This window comes from Phalacrocorax carbo, chromosome 2 (assembly GCF_963921805.1).
Source record: "Phalacrocorax carbo chromosome 2, bPhaCar2.1, whole genome shotgun sequence".
NCBI lineage: Eukaryota > Metazoa > Chordata > Aves > Suliformes > Phalacrocoracidae > Phalacrocorax > Phalacrocorax carbo.
The window spans coordinates 112,026,961-112,044,640 of NC_087514.1; the positions used below are offsets into that span (position 1 = coordinate 112,026,961).

At 38.1% G+C, this 17,680-nt stretch overlaps 1 protein-coding gene across 1 annotated transcript in view; it reads right to left on the minus strand.

Annotated features, from left to right (window-relative positions):
* The window catches only part of POU6F2 (POU class 6 homeobox 2), a 185,741-nt gene that overhangs the window by 55,098 nt on the left and 112,963 nt on the right, over positions 1 to 17,680 (minus strand). The window contains exon 4 of the mRNA XM_064441798.1: positions 6,038 to 6,184. Coding sequence (XP_064297868.1) covers positions 6,038 to 6,184 — 147 coding nt within the window. The remainder of the gene's footprint in view (positions 1 to 6,037; positions 6,185 to 17,680) is intronic.

Genomic DNA, 17,680 nt, shown 5'->3' on the forward strand with positions numbered 1-17,680 from the left:
TGCCTACTAATTTGACAATGCTAACTTTGTACTTTGACCTTTAGCTGTCAAGAGATTCTTGCATCTGTGGCTCAAGAGAAGAGAGAAGGAGAACTGCGTATTCATACTCATTTGCTCATCTTAGCATACTCTACCAGCAAGAAAAAAGAGCAACAACTGTGGAGTTGAACAACACCATTAAAAAGCACAATGTATAAGTCCCTTTGGTTACAGAATCCCAGGTTGGAAGGGACCTCAAGGATCATCTAGTCCAACCTTTCTAGGAAGAGCACAGCCTAGACAAGATGGCCACACTGGACACTTTTAAGTTTCGGCTGGACAGGGTGCTGGGCCGAGTCAACCACTTCCCTGGGGAGATTATTCCAGTGGTTGACTGTCCTCAGTGTGAAAAATTTCCCTCTCCAACTGTCCAACTGAAATCTCCCCAAGAGAAATTTGTGTCTGTTCCCCCTTGTCCTATCCATGTGACTCCCTGTAAAAAGGCAGTCTCCATCTTCTTTGTAGCTACCCCTTAAGTACTGGTACATGGTGATGAGATCCCCTCTAAGCCTCCTTTTCTCAAGGCTGAACAAACCCAATTCTCCCAGCCTAGCCTCATATGGCAGGCTTCCCAGTCCTTTGATCATCTTGGTGGCCCTTCTCTGGACCCCTTCCAGCCTGTCCATATCCTTTGTGTATAGCGGGGACCAGAACTGCACACAGTACTCCAGGTGTGGCCTGACAAGTGCTGAGTAGAGTGGGATGATGACTTCTTGATCTCTTCTGGTGATGCCCTTTTTTGATGCAGCCCAGCATCCTGTTGGCCTTCTTAGCCGCAGCAGCACACTGTTCGCTCATATTGAGCTTCCTGTCCAATTTTGTATCTATACACAAAAGTATACTATTGTTACTCAATAGGTACTTCAGCAATTTAACAGGAACAGTATAATTCCCTGCAAAGGTATACATTTCAATATTAGAATATCTTATGTTGATTTAGCTGAAACCTGCTCATAATCAGCTGAAATGAAATTGAAACAAAAAGATATAAAATAAATAATCAGATTGGGCTTCCCACTAATTTTTTTTCTCTCATGTTTAACTAAACTCCATTAAAGTCTCCTTAGACTTAAAAAGCGTACTTTCTCTTGGAGGGGAGACACCCCCAACTGAATAACATCAGAATAGAAAGAAAATGCTATGATCACCTTTTTCCATACCATTTTGTAATAAGCTCACCCTCCAAAAGAAGGCAATGGCCTTGTCTATAGTGGTCCTAGCAGAGTGGCCTACCATACATTTTCCCGATTGTGGCCATGGCCACTTTAACTAAGACAAGACGGCTGCTACACTTCCAATTACAAACTCAGTTTGCAAGTAATTCTTCCCACGCCAGAAAAAAGTTGTTATAAAGAATGGTGAAAATGATAGTACCTCCACGTACATATGTAACAGTTGGGAGGACAGAAATTCCCTTCTGAATGAAAGACACTTCAGCACTTTCCAAGCCAGTCCACAATGAGGACAATGCTATTTTTTAAAATCCTATTCCCTGTTTTTATTGTACATGACATATTACATTGTATTGTACAGTGTGTGGTGACGAGAAATTCCCTGCTTATTTAATTGTGATCCTTCAATGAATTTGAAAGGGAGCGCTTTATTTCCATTTCTTTAATTTACTAGTTCTTTAGCTGATGATTTTATTAACCCTTGTATTTGAGAACTGATGCTTAACAAAAAAGAGGACAAAAAAAAGCCTTTGGCAGTATTGTGAAGGCCTGGAACTGAATAATGCACTTTAATAATGAGGGATAGAGCTATGGCTTTTGCTGATGGCTGTGACCGGCTCTGTGACCTGATTATGTCGCAGAGTGTCAGCAGCTGAGACACTACAAAAGGGAGCGCATCCCATCAAATCTATCTCCATTGTAATCACTCGCACTGCTGAGAGGCTTGTTAGGAGCAGGGAATCCATCAGGCCTCATTAGCACCATTTACCATCAAGAAGCTTAAAGAGCGAACGTGTACCCTCTCATCAGAATAATGAGAGCCAAAGTACTCCTATTATCTAATTGGATCAACAATACCTCTCTCTGTTTAGTTTCCTGAGCTACTTGTGGACTACAACTCTCAAAAATTAGTTATTTTTTGTTAATTGCCAGGGTGGAGGTGTATTCAAGGTTTTTCATATACGGAAGGGTTTCACATCTAAAGAGCAAGGCATGGGCACAAAGAAGCCTGAGTTCCTGCAAGGGCATTCTTAGATTATACTGATGCCATCCCAATTAAATTCACTGTTCAGTTGCAGTATGTACTGTACAATTACACCGTACTTACTTAGGTTTTCCTATTAACCTACCAGGAGATAGAATGTATTGCCCTCTTCAATCGCAAGACAGTTCATAATGCCAACTCTTTTCATGCCACTTTTTTTACTCTTTATGGAAAAATGTTATTTTGCAATTGCTGAATTCAGATGTATTTTCCTCCTATTAGACAACTCCCATCTTTACAAAAGAGAAACTAAACTTACTCAGCAACCGTATTTTAAATGTATTTGATCCCGTTGAAGTCAAGGGACTCGTACGAATGATGACAATCGAGCACTGATGACAACTGAGCACTATGTTTTAGCCAGGAAGGAAGCTGGCAGTTAGCTCTTATGCAAACCATTCATTGCTTCCATTTTTCTGTGGTTCATCTCCTTACAAACATTAAGAAAACAGCCAAAATACACATTTCATATACTTAACAGACATAGTAAAACCCACTCAAAAGTCCTAATATTTTCTTTCATTTGCAATAACAGAGTGAAAAAGAGAAATGTCTGATTGTTACATCTCTGAAGAATCCAAGCGCATCAATGGCACTAGGATCCTACAATAAGGGCAGGCTGAAGCTAAGCAGGTAGATAGCTTCTCTTTGAAATCAGTGAATCTACTTGCAGGGTGGAATCTAGCAATTCTTCTACACTGGCCTTTAAATTTCAGATATGAAAGCCCAGTCCTGTAAACACCTCCTGGAAAGTGCTGAGGACAAACAGAATGTAAGCAGCATTACATGGGCCAATAGCTTTTCATAATATGCCTCTGAAAATGAAAATTTGATTTAGAGTCCTCTACCTGTACTATATCAAATTAATCAGGTGATCTAATCATATCATTCCAATGGATTAGACCTCTTTTCCACAGTGGTCTTGGAGAGCTCTAGTATTACAGTTCATATTGCCATCCAAAGGAAAAAAAAAACAAACCCCAAAACAAAAACATACTGTAATTGTGAATTCAGTAATGAAATTAATAACAAATATGCTATATAAATGATTGTTAATATCTATGATTTTATTACTGTGATTGTAAGAACTCCCAGACTGTTGGGAATTAAGGCCATGCCATGTGTCATTTAAAAGACCATTTCCCTAAATTTGCCATAGGATCTTGGATTTGACCTATAGCTTAACGTCTCCAGGGATTACCAATCACCATATATTTAGCTAGACAGATGGACATTTACAAGCCCTGAATTTCTATAACAGAAGCAGCATATAATTACAAAGATTGCACATACAAACAGTCTGGTAAGTCATTCAGCCTTATATTTGCAGAAGCTAGTGTTGGGTGTCACACTTGAGATTCTTTGAAAGGGGCAATTTTCAAAGGGCAGATTCTTAACATATGATGGAAATCTGGCTCCTTAATGAGTCCAAGCAGATCATTCAGAAATGGAGTATCCCAGATTACTATTCACTTATGCTCCCAATTTTGAAGAAACATACCTTTCAGCTCTTGTATAGTTGCTATAATTTTATTAATTTGCAGGGAATGTAATTGAATTTCTGGAATGGAGTTTAATTCACTGAATAGTCCTGTTTTGTAGACAGATAGTTTCAGAAGCGTGCTCGAAGCAATATGGGTTTATGCTGAATATTATAAAAATGGGTGTTATATTACACACTTATCAATATTTATCTGTATTGTGGTGAGGTCTGCAGTACTGATTATAAACCAAGGAACATTTGTAAAAACAGGTAATAAAAAGACAGCCCTTCTTTAAAAGAGCTAGGCAAACAGACAGATTCTGTAATTTTATCCAACAATAGGGAAAATTCTTCCTTTCTGTTCTCTTTTTCTGCAACCTGTGGAATTATTGGACTTTACATTATGTGTGGAATAAACAAGACTCAGCCTGAGGGAATCTATAGTTTCATTCAGTGATATCTTCACAGTAGTATTTTTTTTAAACATACAATGAATGGCCACACTTTGCTTACGTTTTCTGTGGAGAACACGTAAAGGGAAAATCATTGAAAAACTAGTCTGGGTTTATATCTTCAGCTCTTGCAATGAACAGCTTTGGTGCCAAGTCCTTCATGTGAGTGGTGATTGTGACCCATTTCTGGAGCACAGATAGAAACAAGCAGACTTCTAGGTTGGAGCTGATCTGACTATGAGTTATAGGTATTATAACCAACTTTTCTTCCAAACCAATACCCCATCCCTCCAGAAATCTTAATAGGCTTTTGAGAGCCTCCATTTAAAGCTGGCTGCATAAAATGATCCTTTGATGAAAAGGGATTGAAACAAGGGTTAAAGTAGACATTGAAAGGTTATTGTAGAGGGCACATTGTTCATACAATCCTCCTTTAATATGTGTGGTGTGCACCTGCGATAAGATGATTCATTAGATAAGGCCTCACTTTGACAAGCTCCATCGTTCAACCCTCGGGGTAGTGATGGAACAATTCTGCACCCACCCAGTAAATATAACAAGGTCAGCATTTTTTTTTCTGGGACTTGGATGGTGATAGTGAAGTTCAGGATGCATCTTTGTTTATGTGTTACATTAAAAAAAAGGGGGGCTCCTATAAAGTATTGCCTGTTATTTTTTAATGGGCCAAAATAAAAAAAAGTCACCCCTGTTCCAATTAAATAACACTATTGTAGAAAATTACCAAGAAAAACCCTGCTCTTCATGGTTTTTTTTCCCCCCATAGTAAACAGTAAGAGTAGAAACTAAACTTTAGATTCACATATCATCCAAGCTGCATCATTTCAATAAAGGTTTACCAGGGCCTAACATTCGCATAAGCACTGTGGATACCACCATATGCCCAGTTTGTAGCATTTAGAATAATGACATTCAAATTACTTAGTTACCAGGTCCAGTCATAAGTTATATTGACAGATTTGTTGTAGTGACTTTATATGAAACAAGTAGTTGTGTTAATTTTAGTCCTAGTAAATGCAATAAAGAATGACAGTAGTCACAATCTGAAAGCTATTTAAGCATGCTGCATTAATGGAATTATTTATATATATCTGGATTCAGATGCATAGCTTTCTGCATCATATTAAAACTGAAACAGTTTGCAGGAAATAAACAGCTCCCAAATGCAGATAACACACAATCTCTCTCTTAGACACACCATAAACATTGGTCAAGTTTCTGTTTGGGAAATTTTCTTTAAAGCAAAAGTTTTCTCCCTAATTTGCATTACAGACTGGCATATTCACTGCAAATTGCTTAACTTAGTTAATCAGTAAATGAGTAAGCCACTCAGTTAAACGCCTCCCAAATACATGATTACAATTCTTGTTCCTTTACTTAAAACATTTAATACTTTTTTTTAGAAATGAAGTAATACAGAAATGCTACAACTTGAAAAAAAAAAGTGTAGTCTTAATAGTACAGTAGCACTTTAACCCAGGCTATTATTAGGAATATATAAGTGGAAAAAACCCAGATGGTATGTTTGTTAAGAATCACAGGGTTGCTGGACTTTTAAAATAGCATATTATTGCACTATTGTGATCTTTTCAAAAGGTTGAATTAAAATAAAACAAACCCTAATCCTTTTCTGGCTTGAAAACACTTTCTAACAGCTCCTAACTTCCTCCCAGTTCTCAGACTTTCATTTCTTACCTTGTCTGCCAAATCAATATTTATTTATCTTCAATATGTGCACTTTCAAATTGCTGTCATACAAACGGAACTCATTTTTGTCCCAAGATCAGCTTGCCATCAGAATTCACTGTTTTCTCCATCTTCTACTCACCTGTCCTTGTGCATTAGTGACGAGTTGACCTGTGACCCCCTGAAGACTGGAGAGGGCATTACCAAAGGCCTGGGAGCTTGCTATTGAGCCCATGGCTGCTGCTGCTGCAGCTGCTGCTGCTTGACTTGCTAGCGGATTATTAACCAGCTGAAAAAAAAGAAAGAAAAGATCATGCTAAAACCCCCAATAAACACAGAGTGCTAACTGGATAACATAAAAGTGATTGTGCCAACATGGGTAAAAAACTGTCTACTTCAAGAGCTTGAGTAGTTTTGAGAGGCTCTTATTTCTGAGGCTTTGTGTCTTTGACAATGAATGGTTTTTAAAAAGCCAGAGGAAATTCCATGTTAATATTGAAGGATAAAACTCTCTCTTTTTATCCTTTATTGTCTTTTTTTTTTTTTTTTGCATTATGCTTGATGTGATTCTTTAGGTTCAATGTGCTAATGCCACATGTGTAGCAGCCTAATCCTGCTGTAAACAGCAATCAGTGAAAGATTAGTATTTGATTTGAAGGGGAATGGGATATTTTATGGGGATGTTCAGAACAGAGTCTATTTTACTAATGACCCCAGAAATTAGAAAAACCTGCAAATCTTTTTAATTTATATTATTAAAGAATTGGTCTCAACATCTAGATAAATCACAGCAGAGGACTCAACCTTGTGATTAAGTTCAGTAGAAATTTACTAAAAATTAATTTGCAAAATATGATACTAAGCAACTTATTGCTACTCAACTGCAAATAATTATTTATAGGAGTCACAAATTTTCAGGCAGCGAGTTGTGCTGCCACTTCAGTCAGTTCTACCTGGGTGCTCCATATAAAGCATACAGCACAGTCATGGCTTTCGCTTAGGAGACTATGGGAATCCCACAGAGGAACACTCCCATCAACACTTGGGTTTATCAGAAATAGCAAATGTGTGTTCCTCTGTCAGAATCAAATGTCCCCTGGGAGACGGCTTGTTCACTGGATTATTGTGACGTTGGTAATTTCTCATCCTTTTCTAAGAACGGACAAAGTTTGGACCGAACACGCAGGGATGACAGTAAAGAGCAAATAAAAATGCTGGCAACCATCACCACTGGGACAGCTGTCCTGAGAACAATCAAACAACACAGTTCAACAGGCTGAAAATGTATTTTAGAGTGGGTTTGCTCCCTAAGAATCACTGCATTTTGGGAAAGTTTGTAAAATGCATGTTAGCAGGGTTAAGCAGCCAGGAGTTTGAGAGACAGCTGTCTGGAGACAGCAAAGATGTTTTTTCTTAGGCTGAGGTGAAAATGCTGAAGCTAACTCAGAAAAGCTTAATGTCTGAGCTGAAATCAGTGGGAGTTCTAGGTCCCTAGATGATAAGTAAATTATCAATCCTATAGAAATGGAGAGTCACAGATACCAGTAAAGGATGTACTCCACAGACAGGCTCTGCTTCAAAATAGGTTATAAAAAATTAATCAGTGATTAGTAGATGTTTTAAACATGTTACAGATATGAGTAGTGTGTATGTTATGGATGTTCAGAAGCCCATCAGTAGAAGATGTCAGATATGGTTATAATCTATGCTTATAAGAAACCTACTTGTCTGTTGGATGTTGCAAAATCTACAACAATTGATTGGTCATACATTAAAACACCTATTAATCATTCATTAGCCCTTCATGAAGTATTTATAAATGGAAGCTTAATATAAAGTGTTGCCTAAACGGGTGCCTTGGGCCCATCTGATCCCTCTAGAAATTGTAAAGTAAATAACTAAATAAAGATTAGTAGCAACACTGGACAGAAAAGGATGACATTGTTGGAGGAAATATTTTGGTTTTGAAAAAAACATTGTATGAATCTCCAAACCAGTGTGCGGTATCCCATGGCAAGGAAAACAAACGGGAATAAAACACAAACAGGGAAATTACAATGACTGTTTGATTAGCAGTCTTGAGCTGTGAAGAGAGCAGAGAAGGGCACAATGACCAAGGCAAAGCTCAGTCCCTGAATGCAGAGTGTAAGCAATTCCACTGACTGCACAAGGTGTGAGTTCAAAGCTAGTTTCATGAACTCCTTGGCAACTTGGGTGGTGGTACTTGAACACGGCAGCATAATGCCAGGTAACAGAATAGATAAACTTGTCAGTTTTCTGCTCAAAACAGTGATGTTCCTTTATTGTCCAGATCAGAAGCTGGTAAACTCTGCCTTTTTCCTGAGCAGCAGTGGGACTTGGAGTAATTCCCTTGTAGCTGTAAATACTTGGAGAAGGAAGGAGATTCTTCTCCAAGAATACTTGGAGAAGAAAAGGCCTTCTATAATCTTATTAGGCACCCACAAATTACTGGCCCTATGATCAGCATCTGACTGCAGGTGTAAATGATAATCTTTGCATGGATACCTGACATCAGCTAATAAACTACGCTAGTTGCTATAGTTTGTGACTTCAGTTACATATAGGAACAGTTGCTTGGGGAGCATAAGTAAACTTGTGAATCTGGAAACTACAAAGGGTTAAAACCTTCTAAAAATCAGTCTATCACCTCCTAGAATCTCCTTTCCATTTTTCTTGCTCCAGTTTTCAAAAACTGTACATTTTCGAATACAACAATAAAATTTAATTACAACAAACCCTGGAGACACTCAGGATTGCTTTTAGTTGCATCACAGAGATAAGCTACTTATTAAAAATGATGGCAGAGGCTATGATATGCATAGGTACCCTGGGTAGTACCATGTTCCAGGAAAAATCACAGTGAATGTGCCAACTCACAGGCTAAGAGACTTCTAAGTGCATATAAAAATATCCCTACCTATTCATAAGTCTGATTAAAAATTAGAAAATGCATTTTTCTTTGAGTGCTTTGGGAAGCTGTTGACTGTAAGTTACACTGTTAAACTGATCCCTTTATATCATGTGCAAATTGGGGATGGAGAAATAACACCTCATTTCATTTTGTCTGGACACCAAGGTAACTTCTAACACATTATATCATGTTTTTATTTTAAAAATAAAATCTCTGACTTAGGACGTTTATGCCATTTCTCAGTGCAGGTTGGACCCTTGACAACACTTATTGGAAATATTAGAAATATATTATGAAAGATCCCACAAAGGGTTCTTCCCATTTTGTTTCTGTATTTAAATAATGATTTAATTTGGAAAGCTGAGACCTTTGGAGCTGTCAATTCCAGTGCCCAAATTTCTGCTCCCACTCAAAACACCAGCCATAAAAGCAGGTAATAACGATCTTAGTTTAAAGTTGCAGACCAGCCCTCTCAAGGGTGCCTCCGTTAATGACACGATTATATGGGGAAGCAAATTTTATGAGGAAGAATCTTGTAATAACTGAGTATCTTCAGTACGTTTTTCTGACTTCCCACAGCTGAACTTTTAAAGGAAAAGCATGTGAAAGTTGTTCTGCTTTAACTCAGTGTAAAGCAGGAGTCATTCCACTGCAGCAAACAGAACTCACACAATTAAAACGACCCTGTAAAATGATGGGGGATGAAAGAGGCACTACCTACAAGATCATAAAACTGTGACACGTGAAGTGAGAGTTTATAGGGTTAAGAAAGCGTCTTCAAAAAGCACCATTTCAAGAAAAGTGTGTAGAATCAATGCTGCAAGCAGCTTTCTTCAGAGCTACAAATACTTTTTTCTTCTGGAAGAATACCCTCTTCCTCTCTTTTTTCCAAAGCTACCTTAGTATCCCAGTGAACTTGCTCTGAGAAACTGATCAAGCATTCATGCATTGTTGAATACAAGATCAGATTTGATAGCCTACACAGTAATTTTACTTTTCTCTGAACTTTCATTCCCCTGGTCTGGAAATCAAAGAGCCAGGTTTACTCATTACAATGTCACTCATTCAACAAATATAAGGAAAAAACCAAACAGTTTGACTGATGAAATGAAAAGCCAGGACATTTCAGGATGCCAGAGCATCATATGAAAAAATGGGCCTGTGACCTGAAAGGTAATGTCACTTTACGCAGTGCCAGTACCAGAATAAAGTTAGATTTTGTGTGTTTTCTAAAGGACTTGTGGGAGAGGCTAAGAATGAAGATACGCTATCTGAACACAGCAATGGAGAATGGAGGGACATATTGTGGAGTAACGGCAGGCACCGCTACATTTTACAAAATAGTATCAGTGTTTTTCAGGAAGGCTGTTTAAAAAAAAAAAAATCACATTTCTGGATATCTCCTACAGATTAAATTAGTGAAAAAAAGTAGTATATATGATTAGAGACTGACAGATCCTCAGTCTCTTACATTCTCAGACAATCCTTTCTTTAGGGAGCATCACACTACTAGGTCAGCTGCTGAGAATGTTTGCCTAAACCAATGCTTTTCAAGGGAAAAGAGAAAAATCCTTTGATTCCAATAACTCTAAAACTTAAGAAGAATTCAGCAATGGCTCTCAATCAGAAACAAATGGCATTTTTCTTTTCTGTCCAGACTACGTGAAAAAATATCACAGAAATTAAATTTTTATTAGCAAGGCACTTGCTTTTGCAGAAATTTTAAACTGAGAATCTCTGCGTATGTTATCTGTGTTTAGCTTATGAGAGAATTACATGTTAAAATGTAGTGGGTTTTGTTCCCATTTTTTCACACAGTGGCTCGTGAGACAGATTCTGTGTGCTAGTCACTTGGCCTTAAGGCAAAAAAGACTGTTCCAAACTAAGCACAGGCTTCTGAGGATGTTCTGGTACCTCCTTCATTACTGTGACCAGCATTATCACCTGTATTGGGTGTACATGGCAAGGTTTTGGTAGCGGGGAGCTGCAGAGAAGGAGGGGAGAAAAAAGAAAAAAAAGTGAAAATAACAGAGGGAACACCAAGGACAAAGAAAGGAGGAGGAGGTGCTCCACAGCAGAGCAGGTACCCCCACTGTAGCCTGTGGAGGACCTCACACTGGAAGAGATGGATATTTCCTGATGATAACTATGATCGTGGAGGGCCAACGCTCAATAGCAGAGGAAAAGTGAGAAGAGGAAGGAAGAGCAGAGAGGAACTGTTCTGAACGGACCATAGCCTTCCCATGCCCCCTGCACCACTGGGGGTCGGTAGAGGGTCAGGACTGAAGGAGTGGAGTCTGGGAGAGGGGGGAAGGAAAGATGTTGCTTTAATGTTTGTCTTTTTGTTTCTCACTACCTGAATCTATTTTAATTGGTAATAAATTAAAGTTAATTATCCCCAAGTCGGGTCTATTTTTGCTCATGACAGTGACTGGTAAGCAGCCTCTGTATCTTGACCTATATGCTTTCTCATCCCACTGAGGCAGTGAGTGAGCGGCTGGGTGGGCATTTGGCTGTTGGCCAAAGCTAACCCACCACACTATCCCATTCCACTAACTGCAGGCTATAGCCAACAACAACAATATGAAAGTGTCTTCAGTACCTTGAAGACATAGAAGCAGAGCATTCCAACCTAGATACCCATATGCTTGGTTTCTAAACAGAAACAAATTGATGCAGAAGTACAGTTTCCCTGGAAGTACCTAGTGGCTCTTCTGGCAAATTCTTTACATAGTATTAATCCTTATATTCCTAATTATCTTCAGTATGCATATATACCTTGTACCAGTTGATAGCTCCCTTGGACCTATAGCAAATCTCAAAATCCCTGAAGGAATTTTTAAAAAGACACTGGGAAGATTGCTTCAACTTAATCCTGGGAAAGCGCCTAGATACCACAGGGATGAGTGCCAAATAAATGTTTGTAATAGTCAACAATAAGAAGACAACTTAGCATTTATATAGAATTTTGTAGCCAAATTTTTCAACTATGGTTGCCTGAGCTCTGCTGGTTTAATTTATTTTGTAGGGTCTTAAACAGAAATGAGTCAAACTTTCAAGAAACCTGTGAACATGCAGATCCCAAGAAAGCCAAGAGAGAATACATAGATAACAAAAAACAAAATAAGTTAATTTTATCCAAAAAGATACTATGATCAAACGTTCTGGAAACCCGGTATGTTTTAGGTATCTGTTAGAGACTTTTAATTATTATTATTTTGACCCTTCCCTCCCTTCTTTTTAGTTTATATAATAGGATAATTACAACATTTAACTTTTATAAATGAACAACAGGGTAAATTGTCTAATAAAATGGCTGTCACAGAGCCTAATCATGCATAACACTTTGAAAACATGCCCCAGCAGGCAAATGTTTGAAGCAAACACCAAACTATGGAAAAAAAAAATCTGTCAACATTTGTTATTTGTATGGTGGTGGGATATGACCAACGTATAAACTATACACTCTAGTTACAATATCCAGGCCCATCCAACAATATCTGGTCATTTCAAAACTGCACGTCTATATTTGCAAATGGTTGTAGATGGTAAGAGTTCCAAACAGGCTGCTTAGACAGACATTTTAGTGTATGCACATATATCAGATATTTATGTGCAGAATGCAATGTAGAGACAAGGATTTTGGAGTATCTGAAAGCACCGACTTGCCAGGGACACTTAAAATATCTGGTTCTCACAGATACTTAGTCTGCTCATTATATACATTTGTTGTGGCTGAGCTATTTGCTGTCTAAATCTATGCTGAATTTTCTATCAGCAATAAGTACCGATAGTGGTATCACTGATGCAACATGACTTGATTCAATGCAAAGCGACACGACCTGAGGTGATGGAAAGCATGCAGTGCTCATGTACACCTTGATATGACATGGATACAGGAGGGTACACAAGACTTCTCACAATGTCTTTGTAAACAAGGTGCTGCTAGTCAAATTGGAACCAGTGTAAAAAACTACGATAACAATTTACCAAATAAAAAAGCCATATTTTTAACAGAGCCATGGCAAAGTAAATAAAGAGCAGACATCATTCCCAGATCTCCGGGACCAAACTACTGGAGACATGAATAATGACGAACACATTAGGGCACAGGCAAGGAGTCAGTGGAAACCACCCTAGCCGTTTTCATTTCTGCTCTATTCGTGGCAGATAGAAAAGAGAGGAAAGGAAACTAGAGGAAAGGAAGATTCTACACAATAAACTAAATCGAAGGTGTCAGCATGTCTGAGGCTGAGTCTTATATGTTTACCAAAAAGAAGAGTGAATACATTTAAATATAATTATTGTATTTAAATGTAAATAACTACAATGAGTAAGTGACCGACTCATTTAGCAGCAGGTCAGTACTTATAGACTACCCACAGACTCTAGTCCTGTAGGTTCCCGGCTCTCCACATTTATAACTTACAAGTATGAAATATTCCAGATCTGTATAAGCTGGCACACACTGTTCCAGGTTTTAATTAAGCAGAGACATCTTGGTTTAGTCTGGTTAGTTACCCTCATGTTTATGCAGTCTTTATACTATCTGCAACTGTTTATTTTATGCATGATTTAAACATACTTTGAACAAACTACCTCATCTGATGACGAAATTTTGCATTGCTACTAATCATAAATTGCACTGGTGCTCATAAAAGAGGAAAGAGTACTGAAAAAGTTATCTGAATTCTCTAATATTCTGAAGTAGTTACCATGTGTGGCAAGAATGAAAGCAAAGAGCATCTCCTAAACTTTCTGAAAGGGGCTGCAACTCAGCTCATTTCAGGTTGATTAGTTCCTTGGTCCCTGTGTTTGTCTATTTTAGAATGATATATCTGGCTTCTGAAAGATGCTTTCCCCACAAGAAAAATGGTTACTTCAGGGCTCCCTTGCTGCTAAAAAAATGAACTCTTATCAAAAGGAAATTGCCATCTGTCTTCTCGGATAAGAGCCCAGCACTTGGGTCTCGGTGATCTAGCCTCTGTAGAAAGTGTGTCAACCGTGAGACAGACCAAATTAATCTCCTTAATCTAAAACATTTATTTGCCTTTAATTTGAATGTGTGAATGGCACGTGCACATGTAAATATGACCATTTGCATATATAAATGTTAAAAATGCAATGTGAGGTCACACCATGATAATTTGACACTTCATGTTGGGTATTTAAGAAAATATTTCTGAAACAGTCTTGTTTTACAGTACAATGTGCAATCTTAGTATACATGCCTGGAACGGTTTATTCGAACATTCATATTAAAAATCAGGCTTTCAGGTACAGACCTTCTCTTTTGCCCTTTGAAGAATAAATCCTACTTAATACTTAGGGACACATTGCTGACTGAGAACATACATAAGGCTTCTTCAAAAATTCTAAGCCAGCTGCTCTGCAAAAATCCTAATTTTCGAAGCTGGCCATATATCTAGATACTTTCATTTATTTGTAATGTAACAGCATCACCAAATAGGTCTGCTTCCATGTAAGCTAATTGAAGTCTTATTGACTTGAATGTGAAAAAGATCAGATCTGAAACTGCAAGTATCTGGAATATTTTTCGTTTCACTGCTTTCAGCTCCAGATTTGACCTTGCTAGATGCACCTACCTGATACAAAGTTGAAGAATGATACAGATGTCTCCTGAGCGCAGTGGAAAGATTGCTGGCAAAGATACAGATCAGTCCAAAATCTAAGTCTGGTTCCAAATCCAGGTATCTAGAAAGCTGGAAGGATTCAATCCTCTGCGGTTATGTCAGTTCACCCAAAAGTCAAAATGACACGAACACCAAAACTGATACCTGGTGTTTGAGACACTTTCTCTATTTTCCAGGTTTTATGGAAATTTTTGAGACACTGGTTTTTAATTAGACATTTGAGTTTTGCTGAAATCTCAGTATACAAAGTAAGATTTGAGAAGTGTGAACAAAGTTGAAGGAAGTATTTAGTTTGAAAACCTAGAAGTCAAAACCACGTTTCTAATAAAATAAATATAAGGGGTGAGTGATAGCCACTAAAACAAGAAACCTGAGTGAAAGTCTGTGTGAGGGAAGAGGGCATGTAAAAAAGGATACTGGGGGGGGTCCCTAAGCAGTATACTGTTAACATTTTCTTTGGGGCACTATTTTATTACTTTAGTACGGTTCTGAGGCTCAGTGATGGACTGGGAATGTGACTTTGTTCAACTGTTTGCTGTCTGTGTGTCAATGGGGAGGTTACTGCTGCTACTCCCTTTCTAAAGATAGAGCAATGAACACTTGGAGCCTGTGCTCCCCCTCCTCGCACCAGCACTACGTGAGCATATTGCATCTCAGATGGTAACAACCTCCTGCCACATTTACCTTTGGAAGGCTTAATTTGACTGTAAACATATAAGAAGCCGCTAGCTAACACAGAACTGACTACAGCACTTTAAAGCCACTGTTTATACATACAGACACCACTATTCTCTTTTTCACCAGCAGTCCTGCTCTGTACATAAAGCTACACATACATTTTGTCTGTGTTTAACATGTCAAGAATTGTGCCCTCTATGCAGCTCCTACAGAAGAGAAAAGGCAGAAGGGTTAATAGTGTAATGCAGCCACATATGAAACATTTCCACAGAGAACCTTCTCTCCTCCCAGGCACTTCCATCTCATTTGGTGTCAGCAAGAAATCTGCTCCTAAAAATGTGCTGCAAATCCTGCCCCAGAAGCAGCACTGCCAGAGCATGCCTACACGTGCTGCGTGGGGCTGGGCTGTGCTCAGCATCACCAGGTGATTCCAGGTTTGATTTTGTTAATGTTCTTGTGACAGGTATACAGAACATTTACCAGTTATTTTAAATTTACTGATTGCCTTGAAAGCTTTTGTTTGTTTCCCACCACCATAATCCAGCCGTGTCCCACCTTTCCTGGTACTCATCCCTGGGGATTTTTTTTGGGGTGGGTATAATATTTTTTGCCATGATAGACTCCTTCTGCTTTTACCTTTTTGATTCCTTTTCTCTGATCTCTTATCTCCAGTCTCAGCCACTTTCCTCATGTCACTCTGGATCTGGTCACTATAGGTTTTCCATATGGGAGTTCACCCAGAGCTGCAAAAGCAGCAGTAAATCTACTGTGTCTGTAATGCTGCCATATTAATTTCTAATCAATTTCAAAGCTGTATTTGAAACTCATATATTTCACCTCAGCCAAATCAAAATAACGTCAAGTTGCCAACAGCAAATGAAACTTGGAAATATAATTAAAAACATATAGGCTAGGAATGTATTGTTTCTGAGGTCTTTGCAATTGCCACTGTGCTAGTCACTATAAATTGATGGCAAGAGGCTATATGAAACTGAGATCCTCTTATAACAAAAGCATAGCTCCATATTGCTTGAGGTAACAGAAGAACTGCTGTTAGCTGAATGTGAGTGATGACTGCAAGTATAAACTGAAGAATTTTTTTTGCTGCAAGGATCAATTCCAAATTGATTAAAATCTGAGGCTGAGATCCTGCAAGGACTGCTTAAAGTTAGCCTGCATGCAAGTCCTAATGCAGTCCTGGTTAAACTCAAGAGAGTTTGTGTTAGTATGTTCTTGTGACTGTGATTTTTCTGCTTCACAGACAAAAATGGGGTGTGACTTATACTCCACGTTATAAATGTTAAAATCACACACAAATATTAATTTACCCCTATGCTGATCCTACTGTATTTTAAACAAAAGTCATGGCAAGGTTTAGCTCCTATCATCCTCTTTTTCTTTTTTTTTTTCTCTTGTTTTTTTTTCCTCTTTTTTTTTTTGCGTGGAGGCAGAACATCAGAAATAATGCCTATGTTATTATTCAGTATCTGCTACTGGCTGAATGCATAGCCTGGGGAAAGTCTAATTACAATTTACAATAAATAATTTCCTCCATATTTATTATCAATGGAAATCTACTCAAAGACATTCCGCCAAGGATTTCTGCTATACGGGCAAAAATATGTACTATCTTTTTCAACAGCAGCTCAGCTTACAACCTGAATGTCTGTAGCTTTTTCATTAAATTCATTATTGCCTTATTGTACCTAGACTCTTGTTCTTCCATAAGGCACTGTCAATAGACAGACAGATGAATTTCTTCATGTTCTAAGTATTTTCTACTTTTATCTGTTGACCAGAATCACAAAATATTTATGGGCCCTGTAGCAATTCTTGTGCTCTACAAAACAAGGGATATTTTTGTGCTAAAAATAACATAAGTTCCAAGTTCTTGGTCTGATTCTGATTCCTCTCTGCCAGGATATAAATCTGGTGTAATTTTAATGAGGTCAGCAGAGTTGCAATTGGTGAAAACAGAGGCAACTACTGCTAGAATCGGCTCCTTCAATTTCTTATAGGCTTCAAATCTGCAATAAGGAGGGAATGATACTCTCATTTCAAATACCAGAATTAGCTAGTTACACTGATACTTTATTTAAATCAAATATTCTAAATGAGGGCCTGATTTTTTTTTATTTATGCCACTTTAAACTAGAGAAGCTATCCATTGAATTCAGAAGTCAAAACATTTACACCTACAGCTGTGAAACTAATGGATTTTTCTGTTTGCAGACTGAAAAATTCCCTCAAAACACCCTGCTCACCCCCTCAACTCCCCCCTACCCCCAGACAATAACACAACATAGTTCAGGCAGACCTGGAGTGACAAAAAATGGAAAAGAAATAAATTTTAGGTCACATGAAACATTTAGTTCAGACCAAAATGATTTCTTGAAAGGAAATGTAAAATGGATCACCCTCACAGATGGGTGTTTTATAAATTGAGTGAAAATACTTCATTTCAAAGAAATCATTCTTATGTGCCTTTTTCTTAATCTCACCCTTTTTGGGGTGGGAGGAA